This window comes from Brassica napus, assembly GCF_020379485.1.
Source record: "Brassica napus cultivar Da-Ae chromosome A1 unlocalized genomic scaffold, Da-Ae chrA01_Random_34, whole genome shotgun sequence".
NCBI lineage: Eukaryota > Viridiplantae > Streptophyta > Magnoliopsida > Brassicales > Brassicaceae > Brassica > Brassica napus.
This window is the reverse complement of record NW_026013919.1, coordinates 1-13,337: the sequence shown is the minus strand read 5'-3', so window position 1 is coordinate 13,337 and position 13,337 is coordinate 1. Positions and strand designations below refer to the sequence as shown.

At 33.7% G+C, this 13,337-nt stretch overlaps 2 protein-coding genes across 2 annotated transcripts; both read left to right on the top strand.

Annotated features, from left to right (window-relative positions):
- The first annotated feature begins 208 nt into the window (after positions 1–208).
- Positions 209–1,573, top strand: LOC125593911 (elongation of fatty acids protein 3-like). Its single transcript, XM_048770267.1, has one exon. It carries the CDS (start codon positions 472–474, stop codon positions 1,354–1,356), a length of 885 nt encoding a protein of 294 aa, XP_048626224.1. The 5' UTR covers positions 209–471; the 3' UTR covers positions 1,357–1,573.
- Positions 1,574–3,238: 1,665 nt separating this feature from the next.
- On the top strand, positions 3,239–5,495 carry LOC125593912 (putative elongation of fatty acids protein DDB_G0272012). Its single transcript, XM_048770268.1, has one exon. The coding sequence runs from the start codon at positions 3,251–3,253 to the stop codon at positions 4,136–4,138; it is 888 nt and encodes a 295-aa protein (XP_048626225.1). The 5' UTR covers positions 3,239–3,250; the 3' UTR covers positions 4,139–5,495.
- Positions 5,496–13,337: the final 7,842 nt, after the last annotated feature.

Genomic DNA, 13,337 nt, shown 5'->3' with positions numbered 1-13,337 from the left:
TTCTCACGTTATGCATAATAAACACAATAAAATAGATTAATGATGCACATTCTTTAGGAGTTTACCTTTCCACGTCAAAGCATAATAATAACAATAACAACGCATATGCATCAATCAATCCATGAATCAAATAATATAATACGATGGCATGGGACCAACTTGAATATAGATATAAGCCAATTCGGTGAGCATCTGATCATTTCGTCTCTCTCCCGTTTCTTCCAACATCTCCCCGAGTTCAGACCAGCGCCGGGAAAGCGGAGACGGCGTGGAACCCAGCGATGCAATTGCATCGGTTTACTCCATGTTACAATATTCACGACGCAATGGCATTGGTTTACGCAATGACATCGAATTTCATTAATGATATGTATCTATTTTACGCTATAGCGTTGGTCAAAAATGAGTATTTATATATAACCTCTATTTACTATATCGTCAAACTTCAACCCCTACAAACCTAGCCGGAGAATGGAATCGGTTTACTCCACCCTAACCTACTGGCTCGTGAACCACCCCAACATTGCCAATTTTACGTGGACTGAAGGTGAAACCCTTGGCTCCACCGTCTTTTTCGTCTCCGGTGTAGTCACGGCTTATCTATCCGCCACATTCCTCCTCCGACATGTCATGGTTTCACTCCCCTCACTCGGTCCACGAATTCTCAAACCCATCACAGCCGTCCACAGCCTCATCTTGTGCCTCCTCTCCCTAACCATGGCCGTTGGTTGCACTCTCTCCCTAGCCTCGTCTTCTGACATTGTACCATCACACCCGACAGCTCGTTTCTTCCGGGCGATTTGTCTCCCTATGGACGTGAAGCCTAGCGGACCGCTCTTCTTTTGGGCTCAAGTCTTCTACCTCTCGAAGATCCTCGAGTTTGGAGACACACTCCTCATCATACTTGGCAAATCATTCCAGCGCCTCTCGTTCCTCCATGTGTATCACCACGCGGTGGTTGTGATCATGTGCTTCCTCTGGCTCCGAACCCAACAATCTATGTTTCCGTTCGGGCTTGTGGCGAATTCGACAGTCCATGTCATCATGTATGGTTACTACTTCCTCTGCGCCGTAGGAATGAGGCCTAAGTGGAAGAGGCTGGTGACGGATTGTCAGGTCTTGCAGTTTCTTTTGTCCTTTGCATTTGGCGGTTGGATGTTCCAAGAGCATGTTTTCGGGTCGGGCTGCTCCGGTTTTTGGGCTTGTGCTTTCAACGGTGTGTTTAATGCTTCTCTTTTGGCTCTCTTCTTCAACTTCCGTTCCAAGAATTATGCGAATAAGACAAGACTGGATACGTGGGCAGAAATGGTTAAAGATGTGGGTAAAAAAGCGATTAGATCCAAAAAGACTGATTAAATCATTTTGAATGGTTAAATATCGGTCTCTTGATGTGTTGTTACTCGAAATTGATGTTGGGGTAGCTCGAAATTGTTTTATTCTGAATAAGATGACAAGATATAAAAATGTCACATAAATCATGTAATGGCTTCATTGTCTGGTTCTTAGATTGCATATCTTAGGTTGGGTCATCTTTCGAATCCATACCCAAACCCTATCCGAAAAACCCGAACAGAAATCCGAACCAAAGTAGCAAAATATTCGAATAGGTATTAAGTTAGGAAAGATTGGATATCCAAATCCGAACGAATATATCCGAAGATAACCGAACATATGTACAGCATAACTCAAAATCAGATAATATACATATAATTGCAGAAAAAGTGATTTGCTAATCACTTAAAATGCATGCCAAAATTCTTATTTCATGCATTAACAAAAATTACATCCAAAATCTCAAAACAATAACTAAATTAATGTTTCTATTTTTTAAAGTTTTATCTTCAAACTTATTAATCATCCAACCTAATAAAAATTACAAAATCAGCTAAGTTAAGAATAAAATATACAGTACAAGAAGGTTGAGCAATGAATAATTATTATTTTTTTCAAAATCTAAATATTTAAACCTGACCCAATATTAAAAAAAAAAACCAACCCGACCCGATATGTAAAAATATCCGAACGGGTACTAGATCCCAATACCAAAATATTTTGAATCCAAACGGGTACGCGAACACCCATGCATAAGAATGAATCAAACATTAAATCTTAATATCTCTTATTGCTGTATCTGTCGAGCTTCCATCACACTTTCCCTATTTATAGGTTGTAGTCCACAATCTTTTTTAAAGCAGTAGTTGGTTATCACATTTACATAACGGGTTGACCTAAACGATAAAATTATCTATATATATTACCATATTACAAACTAGCCATAATACACCAAGAAATGTTGCCAAAGAAAAAAAAAAAATAAATAATACACCAAGAAAATGAGGATATATAAAAATAAATTAAATTAAACAAGCATTGAAAGCTGACTAATTCAAACCTGAACTGAATTAAATGGAACCAAAGCAAATTAACTAACCAAAACCCATTACTTTTTTTTTATGTATTTATAAATTGTGAATGGCTAAACAATTTTAGTTTCATATTTATTTGATTTTCATTTAATTTTCGTAAACCGTTTTTATTTAAATTTGAAATTTTAATACCTAACTAATTTTCATAGATATCTTACCAAAATCTAGTAAAACAATGAAGTTTCATCGAAAAATAAATAAATGAATAACAAAGCTGAGCCAATTTTATTGAATTAATCAAAATAAGTGAGAACCGAATTATCATAAACTGAACCGAAATATATTCGGATATATTTTGGTTCTCCTTTGTATTACCATAACTGAACTGAACTAAATGACAGTTTGCTTGGTTCTCAACTTCTCATGTCTCATATCCTGCATATCCAAACCGACATCGATCCAAACTAATACAGGTACGGCAACCATATGTTTCATAACATTTATACCAAAAAAAACCATATGTTTCATCATCAAGTCAGCGACTGTATCAGATCCATTAGAAAACTCTTACATCAAATAAATTTCAATCGGCAACAAAGAAAGTAAAAGATGCATTCTTTACGACACTACCTTCCACGTTATGCATATAAAAAAAAGATGCATGATACATTCGTTACGATGTTTATAACGTCCGCACGGCACACGTTAAGCATAATAAACAAAATAGAATAAATTGATGATGCACATTCTTTACGATATAATTTTACACGTTAATTCATATTAAAACACTAACAACTGTTTACGCTGAATCTTATTAATAAAAGAACATGTTCAACATATATATATATATATATATATATATATATATATATATATATATATATATGTCATGTGTGTGTGGCCTCTCTCTATTTACCATATCCTCAAACTTCAATCCTTACAAACTTCGTGAGAGAATGGCATCGGTTCACTCCACCCTAACCTACTGGCTCGTGAACCACCCCAAGATTTCCAACTTTACGTGGACCGAAGGTGAAACCTTTGGCTCCACCGTCTTCTTCGTCTCCCTTGTAGTCTCCGTTTACCTCTCCGCCACATTCCTCCTCCGACATGCCATGGTTTCACTCCCCTCACTCAGCCCCCGCATTCTCAAACCAATCACAGCCGTCCACAGCCTCATCCTCTGCCTTCTCTCCCTAATCATGGCTGTCGGTTGCACTCTCTCCATAACCTCAGACCCTACGACACGTTTTCTCCACGCTATTTGTTTCCCAGTCCATGTTGAACCTAATGGACCGGTTTTCTTCTGGGCTCAAGTCTTCTACCTCTCGAAGATCCTTGAGTTTGGAGACACACTCCTCATCATACTCGGCAAATCATTCAGGCGACTCTCGTTCCTTCACGTGTACCATCATGCGACTGTGCTGTTCATGTGTTTCATCTGGCTCCGAACCCGCCAGTCCATGTTTCCCCTCGGAGTCCTGACGAATTCGACGGTTCATGTCATTATGTACGGTTACTACTTCCTATGCGCCGTAGGATGTAGGCCAAAGTGGAAGAGGCTGGTGACGGATTTTCAGCTTGTGCAGTTTATTTTCTGCTTCGGAATATTGGCCTTGATGCTCTCTCAACATTTTTCCGGGTCGGGTTGCTCCGGGATTTGGGGGATTTATTTTACCGCTGCGTTTAATGGTTCTCTCTTGGCTCTCTTCTTCAACTTCCGTTCCAAGAACTATGTGAAGAAGACAACCGAGGTGATTAAATTGTCTTGAATTGTTTAGAGTCTCGATCTCCTCTTATTTGTTGTTACTGGAAAATGTTGGGATAGTTTGAAATTGTTTTACTATGAATAAGATGACAAAACATGTATTAAAATGTCACATAAACCATGAAATGACTTCTTTCTACGATATACAGCATTCGGCAACCAACTTTTTTTTTAAGTGACTAATCAAACATTTTAATTAATAATATCTCTAAATTATGTAGTGTATGGAGTATCTACAATCGCACTCCCCATTTCTAGTTTGTAGTCCAGAATTTTTGTGAAAGCAGTAGTTGGTTTTTAGTTTTTTACATAACGGGTTGACAAATAATAAAATTCTTAATACATCATTACAAACTAACTCTCCATAGTCCATAATACAACAAGAAAATGAGGATAGATAAAAAATAGAATAAGAATAAAGAAACTCCTGCCAACCAATCTCAGAAGAAGCTTCATGTGTATGATTTGCTGGATCCATTCACTAACAAAAAATTTGGGATGCATTGTGATTTTCATTTCGAGGTTTTAAATTATTCTATGTTGAGTCTTGACTTTGGGATGAATTGATCAGGTGTTAGCCAGAGAGACAACGTCGCTGCAAGCAAGAGAGTAGATATTATAGTAGAGACAACGGAGCTGATGCGAGGGTGGGATTCACTAATGAATAATCAATCCTTAATATGACGGCGTTTAACAGAACATTTAGTAAATCACTACTAAATCCTTACTTTGGCCCAACCCAACACAAAATTCACTAAAGCCTTGACTGTTCATAGTTATTATAAAAAAAAGATCAAAACAATTATCAAGATTTTAGAAAAATAGATTCTATAAATTTTGAAGAAACAAGTACCCATTTATGAACATGCCTAAATGTAGAGAAGTTTTAATTTGAGAGTGTTGTTTATTTTGGAACAGCAATAAGAGAGTTGGTGTTTGACTTCAACATATATCTTACCAACTTTAATAGAACTAAAATGGTAAATTTGTTTGTTACTTTATTATAGGCATGAGTTCATCTTTGACTTGTTGTTCTATTGTTTTTCGAATTTCATATTACTGTTGAAATCCAATCCATCACCTAAATTCCAAATCAACGAAGAAGGTTCTACGTGAATTTTGAAAATACATTAAAAAAGCACCAAAACTAAATAGTTTGGTTTTGGTTAATTCCAATAACAGTTGATGAACACATATACATACAGCTTTTGGTCTTTATTTGCCACTTAGCTTATGCAAATTTGGTTTCGACTTCCATTTACAGATGTTGTATCATCCTTATTCGTATGAAATCTTTTTCTTACTGATGTATAAAACTATAAACTCTTCTTTGACTAATAACTTGTTGGCTTCATAACTACTTATGCAACTCGAACATTTTATATATATATATATATATATATATATATATATTACTCTACAATATTAGATATTTGACTTCACATTAAACATATATAAACGAGTAAACGACCACGTAATTAGGACCAAGAAAATGGTAGAAGATCTCATATTCAACCATGTTCGTAACTATATTTTAATCATCATGCAAGAGAAAGTGGTTTAGTAAGATAAATCACTCACTTACGACAGTTAAAATAATGTTAAAATACATTAATTTATTATATGATGAGCTTTGGGCAAAGCTTCCCTTGTTGACTTGTCAACAAAGACACGAGACTCCAAAACGCACGAGTGGGTTGTTTGACAAACTCAAGAGCTCTTTGACTAATTTGACCGGATGATACGCCCAATTTAATATTATCTTATACCAGTCAAAATCTAACAAACAATCTTGATGTTCTTGGTTTCTCTTAGAGATACAATATGTATATTCATTAAATAATGCTCCCTAACATGTTAAGTCCTATATGGAAATTGTCGAGTCTTGTTATCTTCATGTGTGTTGGTATGTAAACTTGAACTACATGGGCTTATGTACTTTATATGGAAATGATTTGCTGGATTATTAATTATTTAGATTAGTAAATTGCTTATTACGGTTTTGATGGATTATTATATAGTAAGCCCAGTAGAGAAAACAATTCACACATCTTATTGACGTTTTCACACTTTCATGATTATTGTTTATAATTTTTTTGTTGTTGATAGCCATCGTAGATAACAAGCCCCTTTCTAAGTTGGGGCAAAATTATGTATGATGATAAAAAGCGAAAGAAGTAAAGCAGTTTTATGTGACAAAGCTGTGTTTAACGACAAAAATGTATGTCTTTAAACAAACATCATGTTTCCTTTGTGAAGCATTAAGAGAAAAGATGAGCGAAAAAGAAAAATAATTAAAAAGGAACTCGTGTTCTCCACTTTGGAGGATACCACGCATTGCTTATAATATAAGTTTGAAGCTTCTTAATTGTAATCCTAAATATTACTCTATGTTCCCTATTAGGTTGGTTTTCATTCATATTATATAACCTTTCATATTTGCTTTCACATTTAACATTCCGCCTTGCCGGTTTCACTAGGAAACGTGGGTGAATTCATATAATAAAACATATGAAGAAGCTGAGATTAATAGTTAGTATTAGAAGCTTCCAACAAAGAAACTTCACAAATACAGTACACGTTTTACGTAGTGCATACCAACTCTTTACTATACTTCAAGCCATCGTAATATCCTATATCCTCAACAAAAAAAAGGAGCAATGTTTGCTCCGGTCATCTTTTTGTGGATGGGTTGCTGTTCAGGTAAGAATATACAAATTATATCAACACGACAAGTCGGACAGCGTGTGCACAAAGCTAAAAAATATACTTCCTAGGTTTCCGAAAATAAAATTTTCTAAAATATTCATGTTTATTAATAATTTAATAAATATTTATAATTTAATTTATTTTGAATTTTATTATACACATTCAATAACTTTCAACTAATAAAATTTAATCAATTCAAATATTTTCAATTAATGTTTCTCAAAAGTATAAAAAATACCTTAACAATATAGAAAATCTATTTTTATACAACAAAAAAATAATTTTAAAAATTTTAATTTTGAGAACGGAAGGAGTACATGACAAACTGGGTCATTCCTTTGTATGTTATTTATTTCAAAAAATAAACTATTTATCAAAAAGAAATTATACAGAGTATGTCGTGTAGCAATTTTCCCTCTATACTAAACTAGTGTTATAAACTAAAACATAAAAGATTTCAAATATAATGTAGAGCAACCGGATTTGAAATATATTGAATGTGAATCCAGGGATAGTTGTGTATTTCAAATAGCAATAATAAAATGTTAAAAAGAAGAAGTACGTATAGTTTTGTTCAAAGTAGGTAGTATAATTGTCAAAACGAGTCGTTTATATAGTCCACTTCATATCAATTGATAATGGAGTTTTACTTCCGTTACACCTTATATTTTTTCAACACAATTGTTAAATTAATTGTTGTTAATAAAACTTCTTATTTTGCGGCCTTTATTCAACTGAGTCATATTCTGATCTTTATAAGTGTGACTAGCGGAGATTTTTCATCTTGGTTCAACTAGATTTATGGTTAATAATGTCTATCTTTTTTTATAATTATCATCCTGAAAATCTGTAAGATTATTCGTGTTTTGACCTAGAAAATTTATTAGACATGTGACTTGTTATTTGTTAACTTAGTCTAAGTATGATGAATTGTTAGACGTCTAATACTATGAATTTTTGTAAAAAAAAAACCAGTGGTCGTGCAAAAATATACAATATAACCTTTTTAAATTAATACTCTATAAATTAATATACACTAAAAATATTTATAAAACAATATAATTTTATAATCTATCAATTAATATATCGATAAATTAATATTTTATAAATTAATAAAAAAAATTATAGTTTTTGTATAATTTCAACATTATTAATTTATAAAAATTTCACTGTAGTTTATTCTTTAAAAATGAGCGGAGAGATGGCATACTACTAGTTAGTCCTATCTATTTTTGGACTTTCAGTAATATCTGATTTTATTTTGTTTTTGGCGTACATACATATGTTCAAAAATATATAATAAGTAATTTTATTTTGTTTTTGGCGTACATATATATGTTCGAAAATATATAATAAGTAATGAATGGAAGGGCTGTCATTGTTCAAGGAGGACTTTGTATGCTTAAAGGGCCATTGAATCTAGACTTCAAACTACTTATCGCATGTCTCATTCAGACCGAATTTTATAAACCTCAGAGATGTTAGAAAAAGAATAAGAAAAAACATTATAAATCTAAAATTTATCGAAATCTACAGTTTGTATCCTACTTATCGTTTATTTCTCTATTAAGATCATATTTCATAAAGAAAGTCTAAAACAGTCAGAGTTTCAAATCAAAACTAATCCATATGATTGACTGTAAATACATCATAATACATTAGTTATAACTAAAATGCACAATTAAGATGCTAACCTATCTACTAAACGTCTGGATTAGCTGAATACCAATATGAGTCATCGGCACATATATTTGTATTTTAGATTCAAAAGCAAAGAAGATGTAAAAGCACTTAGTAATTCTTAATTTGTATCTATACATTTCTGGAACAATATCATCATCGCCTGTCGTCATTTTCATATGCATTTTCAAGTGTAATCATTTCAGATTAATCTTATCCATTAAACCATTTTCGTGCGTTGTTATAGATTACTTTAAATAAGTTATGTATACGTGACGGGTAAAATTATATGCAAAAGTGGTCCTGAAAACACACATGCCCTGGCATTAACCAATACACGTAAGCTTATTCAAGATTTGGAACTTTGGAATGACAAAACCTATTATATAATGATTTAGTGAAAGGTTGATGGCCTGTTTTCCGTGGGTTCTGTTTCATTAACAAAAAAAAATTCTTTTTCGGATATGTTTTAAATATTGCAGCTAAACCTACTTACTCCAAAATAAACTCAAGATATTTGGCATATATGACGAAAATTTATGGTTCCATGGATAGCAAACCAGCTAACACAAAGATAAATTGTATGCGAAAATCAACGGAAGACAACGATAAAAGATATATATTATGCATGGATGATATAACCAATACATTTTAAAATAAATTATCTAATATTTCACCATTTTTATTCTAGTTTTGTTTTGTTAAAGACATCTTTTTCATTCTTTTTCAGAATTTGCAGTTTGATCTGTTCACATTGTTTCGGTTTTGTGGAAATAAATACATACGTGATTCAATTTCTTGGACTTGTTTACGACATTCGTGACCACATAACATGTTAAATTGCGGCGAAACTTATAAAAAGAAAAAGTGTAATTTTCTCATATTATTATATAAGACAAAATACCAGTATACATGAATACAACGGATGTATGCGAGCGTGTGTGATGTGGTTCTAGGTGGTTCCTTTGGATTTGTGCCTACTAATGATGCCCACAAATATTCTTTGGCACATTGTTTATTGTTTCACAATTTGGCCTAATCACATAACTTATGAAAACCAAGTACACTTTATTACCTCTTTATTTTAGTTATTTTCATTAATCAGATTACGATATCAACCAACTAATCTAATTAGAGTTCACGAAGAAAAATATTTATTTCAGTATTTGGCACATTGTCTATTGATTCACAATTTGGCCTAATCACATAACTTATGAAAACCAACTATACATTATTAACTCTTTATTTTAATTATTTTCATTAATTTAATGATGAAAATAAATAATCTAATTAGAGTTTACCAAGAAAAAGATGTATTTCAGTATTTGGCACATTGTTTATTGATTCACAATTTGGCCTAATCACATAACTTATGAAAACCAAGTATACATTATTAACTCTTTATTTTAATTATTATTATTAGTTTAATGAATTATCGTTTATCAAGTCTTAACAAGTACTAAATATAGAAGCTATTAAATCTAAACATATCAGATATCCAAAGAGTAATTTTCAATATAAGAATGTGGTTTCCTAAAAGAAAGACATGCATGTGTGGATCTAAGACAAATCATTTCTCCATATATACATGTGTTTATTATATTATGTGCTTTATAATTGTGAGTGTGTATCAAGTCATTTACACTTCGCTCACTTTATAGTGACAACACGTGATGTCCGTGCCACCTAAATATTGTCTTCTTGTCAATGTGAAAGTCCATCAAATTCGGAATGTGCATATACTAGATATTCTTGTTTGATTTTTGTGGTAGTGAAGGTTTGGGGATACTATAATGTTCAATTTTTTTTTGAAACTATATAATGTTCAATTTCGTATTGTATGGTTTCCACTTGGTTGAAGTTTGGGATAATACCAACGATGACAAGTAAACATACATTATCTTAGCGATCGTGTATCTATATTAGACGTCCGTTGCAACCTTGCGCACGCACTCCAAGCTAAGTTAATTCAATCCGTGTAACTTAGTTGGATCTTTAACAAAGAAAACAAAGGCAAAACTTAGTTGGATTAGTGTTTGAGTAGATTACTTTTAGAAATGGGAATTTTAAATTATAAAAGTAATTAAGTCCCCTTGCCACATCTCAAAGACTTAAAAACATTGATTTTGATCAGCAAAATGAGTTCATATATTGCCAAGTTGACAATTTGATGCATTATTAATTAGTTCGGTATCGTTTACTAGTAGGTTTTGGATTTTGCATTTAAATGTACAAAAGGTATAGTGAATGATATTTCATTAATTACAGCAATTTGTGTAGTTGCTTTGAGCGTGGCTGCGTGGGGTATTTTTGGTGGGTGGTCCTATTTTTAATAATTCTTGGTTAATTTGTGTAACGTTATATACGTTTGTTGGAATAAGTCATGCTACAGTAAATTGTTAAAGAAACATTAGCGACGTTTTTAAAAATAAATAATCCGCCATTATTTACGCTCTATAATCTGTGATCATATATATAGCGATAGCATTGGCCACTCGTTAAACAAACATCAATTATTCTTAAAACTAGGTTGCTGATTTTTCCTATCTCGATTTGTTTTCTTTTCCTTTTTTTTTGGTATGAATGTTAAGATATCTTGAACTGTTTTCGGATTTGAAAAAGACTATAAATGCATTAGGGCTTAACTAAATATATGCTTCAATGATATATGCATGTTAATTTGATGCAGATAAAATTGGCGTGTATATAATAATATGATAGAGTGACGGAATTATTTTACATCTAGCTAGAATCTGGGATATATTCTAAATCCATGGGCAGGCGTACATGTATATAAATTTTTTTTTTTCACAAAGAATATATACAATATGTGTATATTGCATGTATATCTCATTATTTGTATTTAATTTTATGAAATTCTTTTTTTTTGTTGCTAACATAATTTTATGAAATTCCCGCAGTCATCCAATTCAAATCGTGCTTGGAGGCTTGAGAGCTTTCAAATACTTAAGTGACATTAACCAAAGTTCGCTTGGTGAAGTTATACATATCAACTTGTCCTTTTGATATATACACATTGAAAAAAACGAAGGTTCAAAAATCAAAATGGCATGTCCTCTTTTTTTTTTGTCAACAAGCTTTTATATTAAACTAAATGCCCAGCGGGTTTAAGACGGCTACAACCGGAAGTGAATTCAACGGCTAGATGAAAACGAAAGGTACAACAATAAAGGATAGATGTGTTTAAGGGGCGAAGATACCCGTAGACAAACTTCACTTGAAACCCTAAAACTGATGCTCCCAAGAACATACTAAAATCGGTACATGAACCGATGAGAGGGGACCCTAAAGATCGGGTTTGAAAATCGTTGGTGAATACCAACACTGATGAGCTCATTGAGAAGCTAGATATGACTATGCAGTCCATTAGACAAACAATATCAGCTATAATCCGGGAGACTAGGTGAATCTCAACTGTGCCGGAAAGCATATTGTTTGGTGAGACGGTTGATACCGTTGTCATCTCCAATTCCATAGGTATATTTGATTTTGAAACGAACCGTGAGAATGACGTCGGATAAGATTGTGGTGGGAGATCACTCGAGAGTCCTTTGGGTCATGAAATGGGCTAGAACCCTTGCTGTTTAAAGCCCAGGCCCAGAAAGGTGGAGTGAAGCTCGCGTCTCGGCGTTGGAGGGCTGTGTCAAAATCGCCGGTGAGCTCGCATCTCGGCGTTGGAGGCACAAAACGTTGTGGTGGTGGGGCGACCTCTCGTCTGAGAGTGACTTGTTCCGAGTTATGGTTGGATGGTTCTAGCCGCAACGGCTAAGTAGGATATCTTACAATCAACCTCGGGTTGGTGAGTAGGATATGCGCCATATGCCTTATGTAGGGCGTAGACCCACGTGATGGCAATGGAAGGCCGGTTATATCAGTACATGCTAAGTGGACGATGGCTTATCAAGTCTAGTGGTCGGATCAGGTGCTATCAATCATGAACCTCACGGTTCTATAGGTTTTCTAACAACCTAAACTCGTATGATCTATATGCTGGTCGATCAATTGTGAATGCATTACAATATTCGGTTTCATGTAAAACAATCTACCTTGTCTTACTTTTTCATAATCCCTAGGGTTTTCAATCTTTGAATTCTTATCAACCTTATGTTAAGGTTTCAAGGCCTTAAGTATTTTGTGTTCTTAGTTAGATTATTTCAAGAAGAACAATCTAACATTCCTAAACTTCAAAAATAAGCAAGAAATCAAACAAGCAATATCAATTAAAATCGATTTCTAGCTTTAGGGTTTAGGGTTTCGATTCCTTCATTAGGGTTTATCAGGTTTCAGATTCAATCAATCAATCGTACAATTAAATTCTAGTTTGGAATCGATTTAGCTTTCTAGTTTTAAGACTTTGTCGATTTTGATCTTGTAATTTCTTTAGGGTTTCATCAAGAATAAGATTTCCATAATGATGGATTAGGGTTTCGATCTTATTCTATGTTCTCAGATTATGTTCATACCTTAGTTTCGTAGAGGTAAAGAACCAAACCCCTGAGATTGGATGAAACTTCGAGCTGAGGAGAAAGAACGCTTGCTGCCTCCTATCGGGTCGCGGATGTAGTCGGACGCGAGCTGGGAACGGATGCGAGCTGCGAGCTGTTTGTTGGACGGATGCGTTCTTCTTGTGTGCGAGCTGAGGACGCGATCAGGAAGCTGAGGACGTTCGGTCTTGAGGATGTCAAGCTTTTGGAATAATGGGAGAACGTCTAGGGTTTAGCTTTAGTCGCCAGTTTTAGGTTTTAGGTATCGATTTAGGTCTCAGGAGATTCGCGGCTATCGTTGTGTAACGT

Bases quoted from the DNA above. Each gene is read 5' to 3' on its own strand.
- LOC125593911 (XM_048770267.1), top strand. From the start codon at position 472: ATGGAATCGGTTTACTCCACCCTAACCTACTGGCTCGTGAACCACCCC.
- LOC125593912 (XM_048770268.1), top strand. From the start codon at position 3,251: ATGTCATGTGTGTGTGGCCTCTCTCTATTTACCATATCCTCAAACTTC.